Here is a 17786-nt window from a genome sequence, read left to right as displayed (position 1 = left end):
TTTTAGATTATAGGGTAGGTAGTGTTTTGGTTTTGGGAGAATTTTATTTTATGAGTATATTTGTAATCTCCCAGAACCCTGAATGTAACCACTGTATTCCTTCGCCATAAGTGAGGGTAAGTAATAAGATAAATAGCCCATTTTTCTCAATGGACGGTGTTCAATACAGATAGTAAATTTCGAGGATGAAATTTTAAAAGGAGGGGAGAATGTAGAGACTCGAATAATTATAGTAATTAAATAATTAAAGGAAGGAGAAAAAGGGAATGTCAAAAAGAGTATTCAGTAGGGTCTCGTCGACGAGCATAAAGCGTTCGTCGATGAACAAGCTTCTTGGACTTGTTGAAGTGGACACGTACCTCGTCGACAAGAATTTACCAAGAGGGCTATTTCGAGGGTTTGCAACTCATTGACGAGGGTTAAGTGTTCATCAATGAATCTCTTCTTAGACTCATTGACGAGGTGACGTGGCTCGTCAATGAGGCAGTAGTGTATAAATATGCTTAACTCGGGTTTTCAGCAAATTTTTCATGCTAATATAATTTTAATGCCATATTGAACACATTCATATTCAATTAGTACAAATGAAATTCATTAATCAGTTAAGCATTAGTTATTTTTGCTACACCAATAAACAATATTCATAATAATCTAAGATGAAACATGCTCTCTCTTTCTCTTCCCCCCCTCCACTCTTCGTTGTCGAAGCCTTTGTTCCCTTCTAGTTTTTGATTGATCATGTTGTTTATAGTCATGAGGAAGGTGGTTTGAGGAGGACAATACAAATAGAAGGGGAATCTATTTATATCTATATGGAGAGGATAAAAGTGTTGCTTTGTTTCTTTCCTTGAGAGGATTCTCTGGTAAAATAAGATTTGCAAGGGTGGACTGTTAGATGGTGATTAGGGTGTCGAGGAAAGGAAAATTCTTGGAATTAGGGTTGGGATGGAATGGGGAAAGGTTCTCTGTATTCATCCCAAGAGTTGTTTATATGTTGATTGGAGTAGTACTGTGAGAGTTACGACTGTTGGTGAAGGATGCAGGTAAGGTTTGTAAGGAAATTCCTTGTATGGAGGTTGGCATTGATTTGAGGCAATTGAAACCAGCCAAAGAATGAATATTTATATGGAAGCGAGGACCTTGGACATAGGAGGAATTTGTCGAGCAGGAGGACAATCATCTTTGTGCGAAAATGTGGCGAGATTTTGCAGCGTGCCAGGGGAAGATAATTGAAGATTTTCCAAAGCAGTCAGGATGTTGAGTTACATTGGAAGACAAACTATGCACAACAGAGGCTGCTAGGGTTTTGCAAGAGGATACACCTGTTGATGATGAAGTGGTCTGGGCTTAGAGTGATTGCTATTGTTTTAGATTTGGGCCAATTATTGGGTAAGTTGGCTTCTCCTGGTTCAGCCATGAAACAGGGCCACATTTCAGCTCTGATGTGAGAAGTCAGGTTGCCTAATGCTTAGTGATTAGAGACAAAATTATTTGTTAAGTGGAAAAGAGTGATCCTGTTTGGGCCCAAAGAAGATTAGAGTTGGGGCCACCCTTTCAGGCCCAAACCTTGAGCTCTATCTGCACAGCAAGAATTTACCGAACAACTCGTACAGTCCTGGTACAGTTGAATTTCATTTGGAGGAGTCGGATTTATCCTTTTTCTTGAAACTTTGAAGTTCTCGGTGAACTAAGGTGTCATGGGTTTAACATGGGGTTTTTTTTTTCCTGTTTTTTTTTTTTCTTGTTTTTTTATAGTTTTCCCTTCATGATTGTTTGTCCTCTTTAGGTTGTATTGTTGTAATCTCTCTTTCCTCTCTTAATGCATCTTCTTTTATTATCAAAATAAAAATGTTGTAGCCAATATCTAGATTCAAATTTGTTTTAAACTGAAAAAGGCTTGAATACATGAAGAGCAACAAGAACAAATGAGCCAGTTAGAGAGAAACAATTTAAGAGGACTTGAGCATCCTTAAATCAAGCCGAATGGCAATAAGAAGATTCACGTAGCCAACCTCAAATACTAGGGGGTAAAGATTGAGTTTTTGTTTCTAGCTTTGTATCATGAAGTTAGTGTGATGTATGTTCTTACTTTGGCTTCCTCCATCTGCATTATGTATTCATATTTTTTTAAAAGAAAAGAAATTATATTTCATTTCTTGTGTATTATATAACTGATATTGTGTTCAGATAATTTTCTTGTGGTGGCTTCCTTTCATCTTTTTTCTTATTCTGGAAACATTCTTTATGATGTTGTACTTCAAAAAATGTTTGGAAAATTTATTGTACTTATCTTTTGTTTTTGACCATATGACTATTTTTTTGTTTCAAGTATGAAATTTATGAAGTTTTTGTTTATGTTAGCAGTAGTGATTGATGTAGCTTTTGTTTTACAGGTGAGTGATCTGCATCGGCACAAGATTGATCATATTACGATCCCATCTAGCCGTGGTCCTGAGTTTGGTGTGCTTCGACGTGTGGATGAGGTGAGTCCAAATCTGTGTCGGGCAGGTCTGCATCTGTTGTATTTATTCATGCACCTGCCTCTGAATTGCAGTTGTATGCTATTGGTGACAGTATTAAATTTGGAATTACAGATTTTAGCATATAGCTTGTTCTCCTAATATGTTCTTGCAGTTCTTTTTCCCATGGAAATCTTTTAGCTAATGCGCTCGTCGGAGAGCGTTGGACAACCAGTGTTCAAATGCATTCAAAACTCATATGTGGATGATCACATTTGAATATATAGCTTATGCTCCAAATATGTTCTTGCTTGTTCATTCTTCCTAGGGGAGCCTTTTTTCTAATACTAATGCAATATGGAACCGAAGAGCAATATGTGGCATGGAAGCCTTGTGCACTGTGTGTGTCTTTCCAAACCCCCCCTCCCAAGGTTCACTTGGGGGATTTCTTGTCCTTAAATTGTGTACTCTCTTCTTTTCCTTCAATGAATCTTGTTTAATGCAATAACTAATATTTAGATTATGTTTTTGATTTTGGAACCTCTGAGTTGTACCAAGTCAATGCGTAATGTCCATATTGGCCGCTATGTAACTGTGCCGGTGGTTTGCAATACTGATATAGGGCAGTAACTCAGATGCCCTGGACTCAGAGTCTTTTCAGTTATTCAGCTGTCATGTCTGCTATGGAACTGTATCAGCTGTTGCCTCTGTAATGGCGTCATAGGCTGCTACAATACTGAATTGGCTGTGAATTTCTTAAATTTGTTATGTTAAATTATTTATTTTCTAATTTCTTTTTTTTTTTTGTAGTTCTGTCGTCGAACTTCTTAAGGACTTCGTGTCCTCTTTAAATCTGAATTTCTTTCCTTAATAATTTTCTTAAAAATGGACAAGAAACCACAGAAGAATCCTGCAAAATGGGAAAAAAAATAACAAACAGAATGAAGAAAACATGAGAATTGTGATATTACGAATCGTCGGCACAATCATCAAGGATTTTTGCTGCTGTTTCTGCTTCCTCCGTGGGTGAGAAATTTTTTCATGATGAGAGACTGGTTAGCAAGCATCTTTCAGAACTTATTGTTGGAGGTAGGTTTATGAGGCCACTGGCAGGTGGTTGGAATAATGTTAAGGTCAACCTTGGAGCTGTAAGGGATCAGAGGAGAGATTAGGAAATTAATTGTGCAAGGGAAGGGTGCAGATAAGGTTTATGCTCATCGGAGAGTAGGCCAGGTGGATATAAGCGCTCAAAAGAGGGATTTGAATGGTAGTATGGGTAAGGAGAAGAAATGTTGGGGAGGTATATTAAAGGATGAGAGTGATGTTGCCAGTGAATTTGTATGTGATGGCAGTTTGTTATTGGATGAATTTTAGGAACTGTATGGATTTGCGTCTGAGTCATCTGACTTACTTGGGGTCTGGGGACTTATCCATATGCTTCCATCTCTGTTGGAGGGAATTCCTATTTTTGAGATAGGTGGACTGGGTAAAAACTAACACTGTGAGGATGGAATTTTACCTATTCCTGCGAAGGAAATAAATGGGAAGGATGTAGAAGGCCAACAACTTATGGATAAGATGGGTTTATGGCATTCTGGTGCTACAAGTAATGAAGTTTTTCTGGAAGGGGGCACTAGAAAGCATGGTTGTTAAAATCGTGACTTGAATCATAGAATCATATGATTCTACGATTCAAAACAACACTGATGATCCGGCTCCCATGGAAAATTGCATTTCAGTAGAATCGTTGCAGAATCATACCTGAATATGTGGAATCGTGTAATCGGAATCATGAGTAGAATTGTACGATTCTACAATTATACCTGGGATGGGCCTTCTCCCTCTTTGGGCTTGAATTGTAAGGCCCAATATGTGTTTTTATTGTTAAATAGGGCATAAAGTTTTTACATTAAGCCCAAAATATTGAAATCTAGGGCAAAATAGCTCCCAACAGCTTTGTTCGACAGCTTCGGTGTTCGATTCTTCGATCAGCAGCAAGGCAGCAACCAGCAAACCCCTCAAGCACTCTCGTCTCCCTCTGATGCTCCTCTACTGTAGTCAACTACTCCTGTAAGGCTGTAACAGTCCTGTTCATGTTCGATGTGCAGTTCAGCACTCGCCAGAAGCTCTGTTCATTAGCTGAGGAGTTCGATACTTCGATCACCAGCAAGGCTGCAACCAGCGAAGCCTTCGAACACTCTCGTCTCTCTCTGACTCACCTCTACTCTAGTCGACTCCTTTCTTCAGTCCACTTCTCTGTATCGAAGACCTCAGCAGCCAGCAGAGTCGGCACTCTTCTCTCTATTGATTCCTTTCTTCTTCTTCTTTTTGCAGCTGTGCTTATTAAGCTTATAGTGTTAAGAATTGTCATTATTCTATATACATTTATTTTAAATTTTTTTTAATTAAGCTTATTAATTGACTTATTAATTAAGCTTCTAGTCTTAAGAATTGTCATAAAATTCCGTTTACATTTATTTTAAATACATTTATTTGGTTTTGTCAGTTTTCTTGTTTTGTTGTGTGTGTGTGGTTTTTTTTTTTCCTTGATGCCTTTTGGCCATTGCCGCTTTTTTTTTTTTTTTTGAGGATTTATTTTCCTCTCCTTGGTTGTAATCTCTTTTCCTATTCCTTAATATATTTATTACCCTATAAAAAAAAAATCCTCAGTCCAACCCGTTCTAGGCCAACATCACATGCGACGTCCCTTTTACAAATCCCAGCTGTCCTGATGACTTCTGAACACCCAAAACTCCAGAAGTCACCTCTCCAACTTATAACATTTTGATTGTCCACAATTCCCGTACCATTAATCACCCTTTAAGGCTTCAAAATTTCCAGGGATGACATCCTTTTAGCTCCGATGATTTGATTGTGTTTTTGTCCTTTTTGGTAGACCTGATCATGACTCTGAGTACACCACCACCTGCAACACTAGCACATACCTTTGCCAACTCTCCCCATCCAGACCTTCAAGCATAAAAGTCAAATATCCCTTATAATTTAATTTAATTGCTACCTAATTTAATATTCTACCAAACAGACTGCTCCTGTCTTGTGAAGCCGAAGAAAAAAGAACTCTTATATCTTGCAGCCGATAGTGATCTTAGAACACTGGTTTCTAGTCTAAGATTCTTACATCATTTGTCCTTCCCCAACTTTTACGAGATGCAAATGGAAGTTTTCCTTTTGATTTGCACTGATTTGTGGAGTCGTCCATGCGTAGTTGTATATAGAACCATCCAAGCAAACAAAGAAAACAGAAGAGAGAGTGAGAAAGAGAGCTGGAGCCATCTCTCCAAAAATAAAGATTATTACGAAAAGATATGAATGATTACTTAAAATTTTGAAATTTATTCAAGACTGAACTTGGGTATTAGAACATTTATTCAACCTATTCTGGACAAATTAGCTGTATTTTCCTGATAACTAGCTTTTAACTATTTTATGAATTTCATTTATATTAATTGAATATATTTAATATGATTGTATTATTGTAGTTATTTGACCATACATCGCATTTCTGCCATTGATATATCTTATTTACAATATTTTAGCTCTAAAATTTGTTTCATTATGCGTGTTAATGGTTTCTATAGTTCCATAAATAATCCATGCTTTACTGCTGATTTCCATATTTTTTGAAATCAAAATCAAAATTGACATTTCCATTCAAATTTATGTGCTTTTGAACCCTTAGAATTTTAGTCAAATTGGTAATTTAGAACTTTGCTGGTGTGAAATGAAATATGAAGATTCTAATTTTTTGTTTTCCAATATTTAATATTTCTTTAGATTCCATTTGGAGTTGATAAAATATTGAGAAGTAGTAGAGACATGCCCCTTTGTTTCACCAATATCAACTAAAGAAACCAAGATTATATATACGTATATCAGATAGTAGAAGAAATTTCATTGAGAGGAAGAAGAAGAATACAAACTAAAGGAGAATAAGAAGTCCTTGCAGCTGCGAAAAAGAGGACAATGAAAATAATAAAACTATTGAAATATGATAGCTTATTTAAAATTTGATGGGGCATTTCAAATTTTCCAACTACCATTGTCATTCCCCTAATCCAAAAGGAGTACTTGTCCGCCTAGAGTAGTTAACTTAAAAGTCCATCTTCTCCAAAGATCTATAGCTTAAACATTATTCTCATTAATCTCCATCACTTGCATGGGGTTGGTAAATACTACTTGTCATGATGGCAAGTTCCTGCTCAGTCAAATCATGATAATATAACTATGAATATTATTTTATTTTTTATTGAAGGTAGGAGCTCCTTCCAAGCCTAATGTTGTGGTCTCAAACACCTGAAAAATTTTTTTCAGAGGATTTCCTATTCATAGTCATATTGAGCATGAATATCATCCAACAATAATCCATCACACAAATATGTTGCCAAGTATCACTCATGATGCTCACCTCATCGCACTCATCACCCACTTTTGATTAACACTCAGCTCATCCTCTATATTTTTGCTCTCCAAATGGACTCAAAAGAACTAGAAGTAAATTCCACTAGTGTAAAGTTTCCATCCCTATTCCTTTCACCCATATTCCTAGATCACTTCACTGGATGAACATTTTGGTGTTAAAAAATCTCACACATTCAATCTCGGACTGGATCACCCTCACAGAGCTGGCCATTTTTTTTTAAAACTTGTGGATTGAGATCCCCTTCTAGCCATTCTAGCCATGCCAGAGATTTAACTATCTTGATCTTTTACATTGGTAACAATTGTAGAATTTACTTGCCTATCCATCAAATTCCTTTCTTCTGATCTGCAGGCAGACTCTTGCCTGAGGACCATCTCCCTAGCATAATTAAAGTAAAGATTGATCCATAGTAGTCAAAAGCATGCTTGAGGCGCGCCTAGGTGTGAGGCACAGGGGGGCGACGAGGCTAGTGCCTATCACTGGTGAGGTGAGGGGACCTTTAAGAGGCACAGGAGGGCGCACTGATGCGCCAGGAGCTGTGAGTTGCACCTTGAAATTTTTGAAGATGTTAGCCTATTAATAAAGAAATAGCCAGAATGAGCCCCAGCCCTCGTTCGACTCGAACCTACAAGGTTCATCGTAACTCTTCGAGTCAGCATGAAACCAGCCGGAATCCTTCTTCTTCGACCCTTTGAAGCAGCACAACATCAGTTGGAGCCATTCGCGTGCCTTCGAACTAGAAAATGCTTTGTGAGTTCGTCTTCGAGCCTTCGAAGTGGCAGGAGCCCTTCGTGAGCTCGTCTTCGAGCCTTAGAACCAGCCGGAGCTTTGTGAGTTCGCATTCAAGCCTTCGAAAGTTGTCAATTCATTTGCTTCGAAGTAGCACGAAACCAGTAGGAGAAGTTCGTCTTCAACCAATCAATCCTTCGAAGCACTATGAAACCTGCAAGAGCCCTTCGCCTCGACCTTTCGAAGTTCAAACCAGCAAGAGGCTTTCGTCTTTGCCATTTGAACCAGCAGGAGTTCTTCCTCTTCAAGCCTTCGAACTAGCAGGAGCTCTTCCTCTTCAAGGTTTGAGCCTTCGTGAGTCGTTAGACTGCTTCGATTTTCAAACTAGGAAGTCATCTTCTTCTACTGCTTCTTCTTCTTCTACTGCTGCTGCTTCTTCTTCTTCTTCTTCTTCTTGTTCAGTTCTTCTTTTGCTTCTTCTTTTATAGTACTTCTCTGCCTCTTGCCAGCTGCTTCTTTTTATAATATTAAGTTGCATTAAGCCTCTAAGCTAATATTATATAATGTGTAATTAATTATGTAGTTTAATGCAAGTTTATACTTTATATTTAATACATAGCATATTTTTTTTACTGAATTTTGTTGCTATTTTATAATTTGTTTGGAAATTCGGTATACAAACTATACATTTTTATGAAATAAATTAATATATAACATTTGTTTACTGAATTTTGCTGCTGTTTTATTGTACTCTTTTCTTTTGATACTGAAGATGCTTTTGGGCCTTCAGCCTGGCAATTTTATTTCATTTCAAATTTGAAGCTTGAAATCTTGCATGCCTAATTACTTATGTTGAACTATGTTTGTTTCACTTGGTACTTGGTTGTCATAATTACTATTGAATGTTTTGGCATTTTAAATTCTAATATTACTATTGATGTGTTTTTATATCAATTACCCACCAAATAGGCATTGTACACAATTTTAATAATTTTGCGCCTCACCTTCGTGAGGCGTGCACCTTCGCCTTGCACCTTGGCTCCAAGCACCCTCTGCGCCTTGGTGCGCCTTTGACTACTACGGACTGATCGCAAGAGGACCACCTGTCTGGGAACTATATCCCTGCCAAGGGCCATCACTATGGCACTCCTGAGCTGAGTTGGATGACCTGCCTTAGATCGTTGTTCCATTCATTCCTAAATACTCATCTGTTAAGGATTTGGTTGTTACCCTTGTTTGTCAATTACCTTTGCTCACTCCAAAGGATCTGTAACTGAAGAATGCTGCTCTGAGAGTCTTTGCATTTGAGGTGAAAACGGCTTTCCTGGACCGATCCCCTTGGATGGTAACTATGGCCATTATTTTAAACATGATTGTGTTGGGCTGCAATCTTAATTTGAGCTTGGCCCAAAAAAAGATGCTGTTGGAGATTGAGCTTTCTGGTAATCTTTCATCCTGTTTGCAGGGCTTATATTTTGGGCCTGACCATCTGAATGGACCACCTTACGATTAAGATGCATTGGGCCTTGTAAACAAAAATTTTCCCAAATCCAATATGATATCCAACCCACCATCGGTCCACTGCGTTGAGATTCTGCTGTCTCATCTTGCTCCCAAATGGACATGTTTTCAGCGCTTAGATTTGGGGTTTGACCATTAGAATGGATCATCCTACGGTTGAAATGCATTGAGCCTTGTAAACAACAATTGTATCAAATCCAACATGACGTTTAGAACTCTTGGCTTGTTCCAGCCCACCATTGGTCCACTGTGCTGAAACCCTACTGTTCCATCTTGCACATGAAACCCTTCCCTGCAGCCTACCAGCTGCTTCTGTGGTTACTGCCTTGTTGTGCTGCCAAACTGAATCCCCTCACAGAACTTGTATTGCCTAGCATCTTTCTTCCCTACAGCCCACCTTGCTTATCGCCAGAAATCTAACTGGCTTTAAATCTGACCGAATCAAATGTATTAATTGATAATATTTCCCATAGAGTGTGTTCATTGGTAATAGACAGATTATAGATGCAGCTTTTACTGCTAATGAGGTTGTTGAAGATTCTGTCAGAATAAAGAAAAGGGGTTTGGTTTTAAGCTTAAATTTTGAAGCAGCTTATGTTTGTATTAGTTGAGGTTTCTTGGATAGAGTGGGTAAGTAGAAAAGGTTTTGAAGCTAGATGATGGAAATAGAATAGAGGCTGCTTTTTGTCTGTGGCCTTGCCTGTTCTAGTAAACGTGGAGGTTAAACCCTTGTTTAGAGGTTCTAAGGATAGGGGATCCTCTTCTTTCCTTTCCTTTTGATGATTGTGGCTAATGCTTTGAGTAGAATGATTGATAGAGGCTTGGTGGAGGGTTTTAATGTGGGCAACATTAACTTATCCATATCATAGTTGCGATTTGCAGATGATAATATTCTTTTTGTTTTGGATGATATGGGTAGGTTTTTCAACGTGTTAACCATCCTCCAAGTGTTTGAAGAAGTGTTTGGTCTTATGATTAGCTTCTCTCGAAGTGGCAGTATGAGTATTGGGATCAACCTAATTCCTTTTGCTAGGTTGGTGATGGTTTTTTGAGTTGGCTTATCACCTATTTAGGTTTTCCCTTAGGGGTACCCTACTGCAGATTCTTTTTGGAACTGATTTTTGAGAGAGTTTCTAGGGGATTGGATGGATGGAAAGGTGGTTTTTTTCACTTTAGGGGGTTGCATCACTCTTTTTCATACCTACCTGTCTTCTATTCCTTTGTATTGCCTTTTACTTTCCAGCATTATGTGAAAGTGGAAAATAGATTATAGAAATTTTTGAGGGATTTTTTGTGACCGGCAATAGGTAGTGCAAAAGAGACCTTCTTGTTGGTTGGGTGACTGTTAGTAGCTCCAAAAGGGTGGGAGGTTCTTGGTAACTTCTTGTACAAAAAAATTTCTTTGGTGGGGAAGTGATTGTGGTGCTTCGCTTTAGAACCTAACTCTCTTTTGGCACAAGGTTCTCCAAAGTAAATTTGAATTTTTTCAAGACAAGTGAGATGCTAAACTTAGTGTTAGTATTACCTATTGAGTCCTTGGAAATTTGTTTTCCAGATTCATCATTTGTTTTCCTTCATGTTTGGTTCAATGTTGGTAATGGGGAGAGAATCCAATTCAAGATCATTGGATTGCTCCTTGGCTTTCATGTATCTTCCTTTCTTTCATTTATCTTCTCTTAATGACTCCCCTATATCTGCCTTCTCTCCCTTGCAAGTGAGTGGGCATTCTTGGGATTTTCATATCACTTGGAACCTTAATGTAAAGACCAACAAGTTTGCCCTTTTTGATCAATGTGCTTCACTCATTTTAGCCCTAGTCAGGGATGAGAAAAGAGTTCAGGGTTTAGATTCTTTTGGTGTTTTTTTTTTTGTAATTATTTCTTTTATCATTTGAGTCATGCTCCTAATGCTACTCCTTTTGCCCCTTACTCCTTCATTTGGAAAGCCGAGGTTTTGTCCATGGTAAAAGCCTCTTTGTGGACAGCGATCTTGGAAAACATAATACCATGGATTTACTTTAGAAATGTAGACCTTACAAGTTTCTATCACCTAATGCGTGTGTCTTCACGTCAAGAGTGGAGAGACTTGTTCGTACTTGTTTTTACATTGTCAATCTCTTGGTTCCTGAGGAGCAAATAGTTTGGTGTTTTTGGAGAGAATTGGGTTTGTCCTTCCTCCTTGCAGGCATTTTACTCTGACATTTAGAGGTTTTAGATAGAGAAAGGAGAGTGGCTTTGTGGCAATGTTCAATTATGGCTCTCTTTTCGTGTATTTGGTTCGCGAGAAATGCCAGAATTTTTAAAAATTTTGTTTTCCTACTTGCTTTGGATTGGAGTGGTGTTTCTTACGTTGCTGTGGTTTTGCTTGAGTAGAGCTGATTGGTAATCTTTGTTTTCTGGAGTTTTTATTGTGCTCGTTTCTTTTGTTCCATGGGATATCTTATCCTCCCTGATTTTTTTCCCTTCTTGTCCTATTTGCCTTTCTCTCTAATAAACTTCTTTGTTTATCAAAAACAAAAAAATTCCCATCTCCCACAATCTACTTGTGCAAATTGTTGCCATTTCTTCCTGCTTGGACCCCCGGGGAGATGGCTGAAAATATTCTACCATTCATTCTGATTCTGATGTCCAAAAACTTACCCATTTGTGTGTGGGGTCTGACAGCCACTAAATACAGCAATACCTCAAAGCTCCTTGTCCAATTAAAGCAGACAAATCTATCAAACTGAAACCAAACACTTGTGCTGCCTCCAGTGGATACCAAATCCAACAATTCAGCCTCGAATTCTTCTCTGATATCCCATGTCCAAAAACTTACCCATGTGTGTGTGGGGTCGGACAGACACTAAATACAGGAATACCTCAAAGCTACTTGTCCAATTAAAGCAGTAAAATCCATCAATCCAAAACTAAACCTCACATGCATCTTGCTGCCTCTAGTGGAACCCAAATCCAACAATTCTGCCTCAAATTCTTCTCTAGTAGATGCAAACATTATTCCCCCAGACTCCCACCGCCCCACCTTTTGCCACACAGATCGGATGGTTTATCGGAGATTTCTATATGTCATATACAGATTGATTAATTCCCTCTAGGTGGGGTCGGCTATATGAATGCTTTTCCGCCAATTTATGTGATCACGGACCATTTCTTTTGACGGATTCAGGGATATTAATTTCCTACTCACTATCTCCTCTCATGTTATTTTAGGTCTACCCCTATCCCTCATACCGCCCCCCCCCCCCCCCCCCCCCCAAAAACCACAATAACTAACTCACTCTTCCTCACTGGCGCACTATGTGGCCTACATTGCAAGTGTCCATACCATCTGAGTTGTCCCTCCCTTATCTTATCTTCTATAGGAGCTACACCTAACTTACCACAAATATGTTTACTCCTTAATTTATCTTTCAATGTTAGTAACTCATCCATCTAAGCATTCTCATCTCGACAACTTTTACTTTTTGGATATTATTTTTCTTCGTCACCCAACATTCCGATCCATATAGAATAGCTGGTCTTATAGCTGTCCTATAAAAGTTCCCTTTTAATTTTAAGGGTATCCTACGACCACAGAGCACACTTGAAGCACTTATCCATTTTACCCAACCTCGTTTAACTTTATGTATTACATCATCTTCAATTTCTCCTTCAACTTGCATAATAGATCATATAGATTGATTAATCATCACTAAAAAATCATTTAAAGATATCGGGACATAGGATCCCTCGATCAAAATCCATGAATCTGTATTCTTTTCAACAAGTTTGTTAATGTGAAAAATGACTGTTCGGACTTTCCGTGACTGTTTCCATCAGCTGGCTGCGACTGCTTTTCTTTCAAAACCCTCCTTTCAAACAATTAAGCTGAGGCAATAGAGTATTGTTGGAACCTCCTAGTTAGCCTCTTTCATGTGTATATTTGTAGTGTACACGAGGAACATTACTGCTAGCATATCCAATTTTACCATTAAAATACTTGCTGTTCGTACCTCAAAGCTCAAACCAAAGGTCTTTTTAATAAATATGAGGATTTTCTTGTAAGATAAGCTCAAAAGCTTATCTCACTTGGACCCACAGGCACATTTTTTTTTTTTCGTTTTTTCAGGTATTCACTGGCCTGGGTCACAGTTTATTTGTTGTGAGTTGATCATGTAGGATCCTACAAATTCTTTTCAAATATAGCATTTTAGTAGCTTTGTTTTGTACATATTTTTTGACATATTTTTCGCTTTTCCCCCTCTTTTCTGGATCCATTTGTTTCAACTTGTTATGGTTTGTCATAGAATAGCATTTTCAGGTTAGTTTACTTGTAAGGTCAGGACATTCCAACTGATTGTTCATCATTTGGTTTGAATTCAGAAATTATGCTTAATTCTTAGCTCAAGTCTTCCATGGAGAAGCATGATGATCCTTTTCTTTGCCATCCTGTATTTGCGTTCTCAAAAACCACATTGAATGCAAGAGGTACAGCAATTACAATAAAAAAAACAGCGTTCAAAATATAAAATAAGAACTATTCTACTTTTCAAAGGAGCAAATAGTAAACCTCGACCTCAAGAGCCAGACTACTGATGGTGAGAGCCAGGATGTGCCCTTTAAGAAGTGCAGGTCCTTGGGACGAATCCCACTAGGTACAAATGACTCCCTGAGAGTTGCTGCTACCTTGGCCCTTGCAGCTTGCTTTACCCAGTGCCATGGCTGTGGCTAATTGGGGAAGTAGCTGACTAATTTACAGCTATGGATCTTGTTATCAAATACCTAAAAAAAAAGAACTGAAAGAAAGAAAGGAATCGCCTGTAATTGTAATCCAATTTTAAATGATTCCTTAGCTTCCAATGCAATAAGTATGGAGTGGCAAATTTCCAGACATCAGTAAGCATGATGAAAGTTGAAAAATTGGTTTAAATTTCAAAAGTTGACTTCCATCTTTACTTGAAATCTGCCATGTTGGCTAATAGATGTAAATGGATTTTGGAAGAAAGGGCGGTCTTACCTGCTAAACGAGTTCCAATGCTGCCTTCTCCAACAGCAATAAATGATATTTTCTGAACATTTTTGGATGCATTTTTGCATAAAATGTTTCATAAGATTATCTCATCTCATGAAGGTTGTCAAAAGCATATTGTTTCCAAGGTTGCTTCCCAACCAAAAAAGGCCACATTAATGGGAGCATTAGACTTCTAAATAAGATGGCAACTATAAATTAACCCTCAACTAGAGGTAGTTGGGTTTGCCCTTCTTTGGATTTGGGAAGTAGCTGATTAATTTACAGCTATGCACCTTATTAGCAAATGAAACAGCAACAACAAGATTTAAGTCCCACTAGGTGGGGTCGGCTACATGAATCCTTTTCTACCAATTCACCCAATCAAGAGTGTTTTCCTCTATTAGACTAAGGGCTATTGAATCCTTCCTCACTACCTCATTTCAAGTTGTTTTAGGCCTACCCCTGCCTTTTTTCATGCTAGACACAATAACTAACTCACATGCCTTCAAAAGCCCAAACCATCTAGGCTGACCTTCCCTTATCTTGTTTTCAACAAGTTCTATGCTTAAATTGTTACGTATATGTTCATTTCTCACTTTATATTTTAAAGTTAAACTACTCATCAACCTTAACATTTGCATCTCAACAACTTTTATTTTTTGTACATGTTTTTTAGTTGCCTAACATTTTGAACCGCAAAACATAGCTGACCTTATAGCCATCTTATAAAACTTCACTTTTAATTTTAAGGGTATTCTACAATCATACAACACATTTTACGCACTCCTTCATTTTACTCGGCCTGTTTTAATTCTATGTATTACATTTTCTTCAATTTCCCCTTCAATTTGCATAATAGATCCAAGATATATAATCAATCAGTGCTATTAATCTCTTGATTATCAAGTGTAATCTTCTCTCTATAGCTACTCCTTACATTACTGAAATTACATTTCATATACTCTGTCTTATTCCTACTTATCATGAACCCTTTTGACTCTGATGTGACTTCCCAAAGTTTTAGCTTAGATTCCAATCCGCTCTTACTATCATCAATCAACACAATATCATTTGCAAACAACATACACCAAGGGATCTCATTTTCGATATTCTTAATTAGTTCATCAATTACTAAAGTAAAAAGATAAGGACTAAAAGTAGAACCTTGATGTACACTGATCCGCCTGTGACAGGAATTGCGTATCCTTGTCGCTGAGGCATGGCTTCTTGTTATTAAATACCTAAAAAAAAAAAAAAAAGAGCAAAAATAAAGGAATCACCTGTAATTGTATTCCAATTTTAAATGATTTCTTAGCTACCAATGCCTTAAGTACGGAGTGGCAAATTTCCGGACATCAGTAAACAGGATGAAAGTTGAAAATTTGTTTAAATTTCAAAAATTAACTTCCATCTTTACTTGAAATCTGCCATGTTGGCTAACAGATGTAAAGGGGAATTTGGAAGAAAAGAGTGGTCTTACCTGCTAAACAAGTTCCAATGCTGCCTTCTAATAGCAATAAATGATATTTTCTGAACATTTGCAGCTGCATTTTTGCATAGAATGTTTCATAAGATTATCTCATCTCATGAAGGTTGTCAAAAGCATATCATTTCCAAGGATGCTTCCTAACCAAGAAAGGTCACTTTAATATTAGAGTTCTAAATAAATCTGCAATTATAAATTAACCCTCAACTAGAGATAATATTCCTCATTATTGGGGTTTTGGGAAGGAGAAGGAGAGGAAACGCATTTGGAGGTGTATGATTTTTGTAATAACTTGGTGTATATGATTGTACACTGTAGAGGGATGCTATAATTTTCAAGGGTATTGCTACTTGTCCTACATTGCTTTGGAATAGAGTGCCTTGTCTTGTATCACTTTGATGCTCTGTCCATGGCTTGCCATTTATTTATTTATTTATTATTTATTATTTTTTTGGAGGCTTTTTAACTGATATGCTGCAAGGCTGGAGTACTTCGCACCATTCCCCCTATTCTTCGGTTGTTTTTTTTATTGATGGTGTTTGCTTTGCCCTCCACATTATATATATCTCCTCTTCAATTAATTTCTTTTTCATCTAAAGAAATTTATGACTCTTGAACATTTTAGGTATTGTTATGTGAAAATATTGTTTTTGTGTAACTTATGTATGATTTGTGTAGATGCATATTGCTTCTTAGATGCTTATAGCTTTAGTGATTCTTGTTCATTTCCCCATCCTTGCTTCACCACATCTGTGCCTGCTCCTGTTTCTACTTCTTGTAACCAATGATTGGCTTAATTTCTTCACTCTTGGTGGATTAGGCTTTTCGGACAAAGTTTCCCTCTTCCCAAATCAAGATGACTACTAACATTTTGTTGAAATGCACAAGCCTCGCATCATGCTGGTGGTGAGTGCATTTGGCTGAATGTTGTCTGGGTTCCTTTATTGGTTCTCACGGTTATCAAACCCTCAATTTGGATCATGCCATCCTACAATTCTATGATCTAGACTTGCCTAATTGATCTGGATTGTACGAAGAACCAGAATCAAGTAGGATCCCATTAGGATCGCTATTGTACTTGGGATCCTACCAATACTACTTATGCAGCAGAATATGGAATTTTTTTTTGGATTTTAAAGAAAATGCTCAATCTATATTTTTATTGGTCCAAACACATTACTTTTCCTATATTCAAAAAATTTGGTCCAGTTGGTCCAAATGCATCAAAATTAGGGAAAACTAAGAGAGCAGCTGAGCATCTCTTTGAAAGATCTCTTCCTTTGAAACCAAATGCTCTCTGAGAGCTTAGACTTCTTGGTAGGCAGTCCCCTGAGTTGCGTATCAGCAATTTGTTACTATTCCTTCTTCTAGCAGCAGTTATGCATTATCTTTGTAGTTTTTTACTTTCTTCCTCTTCATTTCTTTTGTTATTGACAATACAAAGATCTGTTTTTTTCCCTCCAAAACAGAGAGCAAACAACGTTCTTTTTCATCATTTCTTTTTGTCTAACAAATTGTTCTTTTTCTTTCAACAAAAAAGCTTATCTTTTTCTTCTTTTCTTTCTTTTTTTTTACTTTCATTCTGTCTCCTCCTCCTCCTCCTCCTCCTTATGGTCTGATGACAAAGCCACATAGTTGAGAAGTTTACAGTTCATTGAATTAAGAGTTGTTGCAATTTCTTATTCCTTTTTTTTTTTTTTTTGTGTTTCTTTTTAATTACAATTGTTGAATAGACAAGCTAGCAACAGTCTGCCATTTGCAGAGCACTTTGCAATTGAGATTATTCAATGTTTTTTTTGGGGCCGAAATTATTGAAGTAAAAACCAGCTATGGGTGCTAGCCAGCAAGCTAGCAACATTCCTAAAATTTGATTTAATTTCTAAAACTTACTGCCAAGTTTTTAGCCTTATTTTTATAGAGAGTTTTCATAAGATGCCAGATAATTGGCTTTTTTTTTTTTTTTTTTTTCCATTGTAGGATGCCGATTCTAACAACCTCTGTTGGTTCTATGAGTTGGAGGAGTAAGGGGTGTTTGGAATGGTTTGCAAAAATAATTTGTTTGGACCATCTGCTAACATTTTTCTAATGACTCAAGTAAGAAAGAATAATTTGTTTTGTGTCAAAAGTTGGATTGGTAATTTCTTTTAGTAACCCAAGTACC

The 17786-nt window shown here is 37.4% G+C and overlaps 1 protein-coding gene across 1 annotated transcript in view; it reads left to right on the top strand.

The window, feature by feature from the left end:
* Positions 1–17786, top strand: part of LOC131151846 (isoleucine--tRNA ligase, cytoplasmic) — a 140520-nt gene that overhangs the window by 67469 nt on the left and 55265 nt on the right. Inside the window, exon 10 of the mRNA XM_058103297.1 lies at positions 2394–2483. Coding sequence (XP_057959280.1) covers positions 2394–2483 — 90 coding nt within the window. The remainder of the gene's footprint in view (positions 1–2393; positions 2484–17786) is intronic.

Source organism: Malania oleifera, chromosome 3 (genome assembly GCF_029873635.1).
Source record: "Malania oleifera isolate guangnan ecotype guangnan chromosome 3, ASM2987363v1, whole genome shotgun sequence".
In the NCBI taxonomy this organism is placed as follows: Eukaryota; Viridiplantae; Streptophyta; class Magnoliopsida; order Santalales; family Ximeniaceae; genus Malania; species Malania oleifera.
Note: the sequence above shows the minus strand (reverse complement) of the source record. Positions and strands in the feature narration are given on the sequence as shown.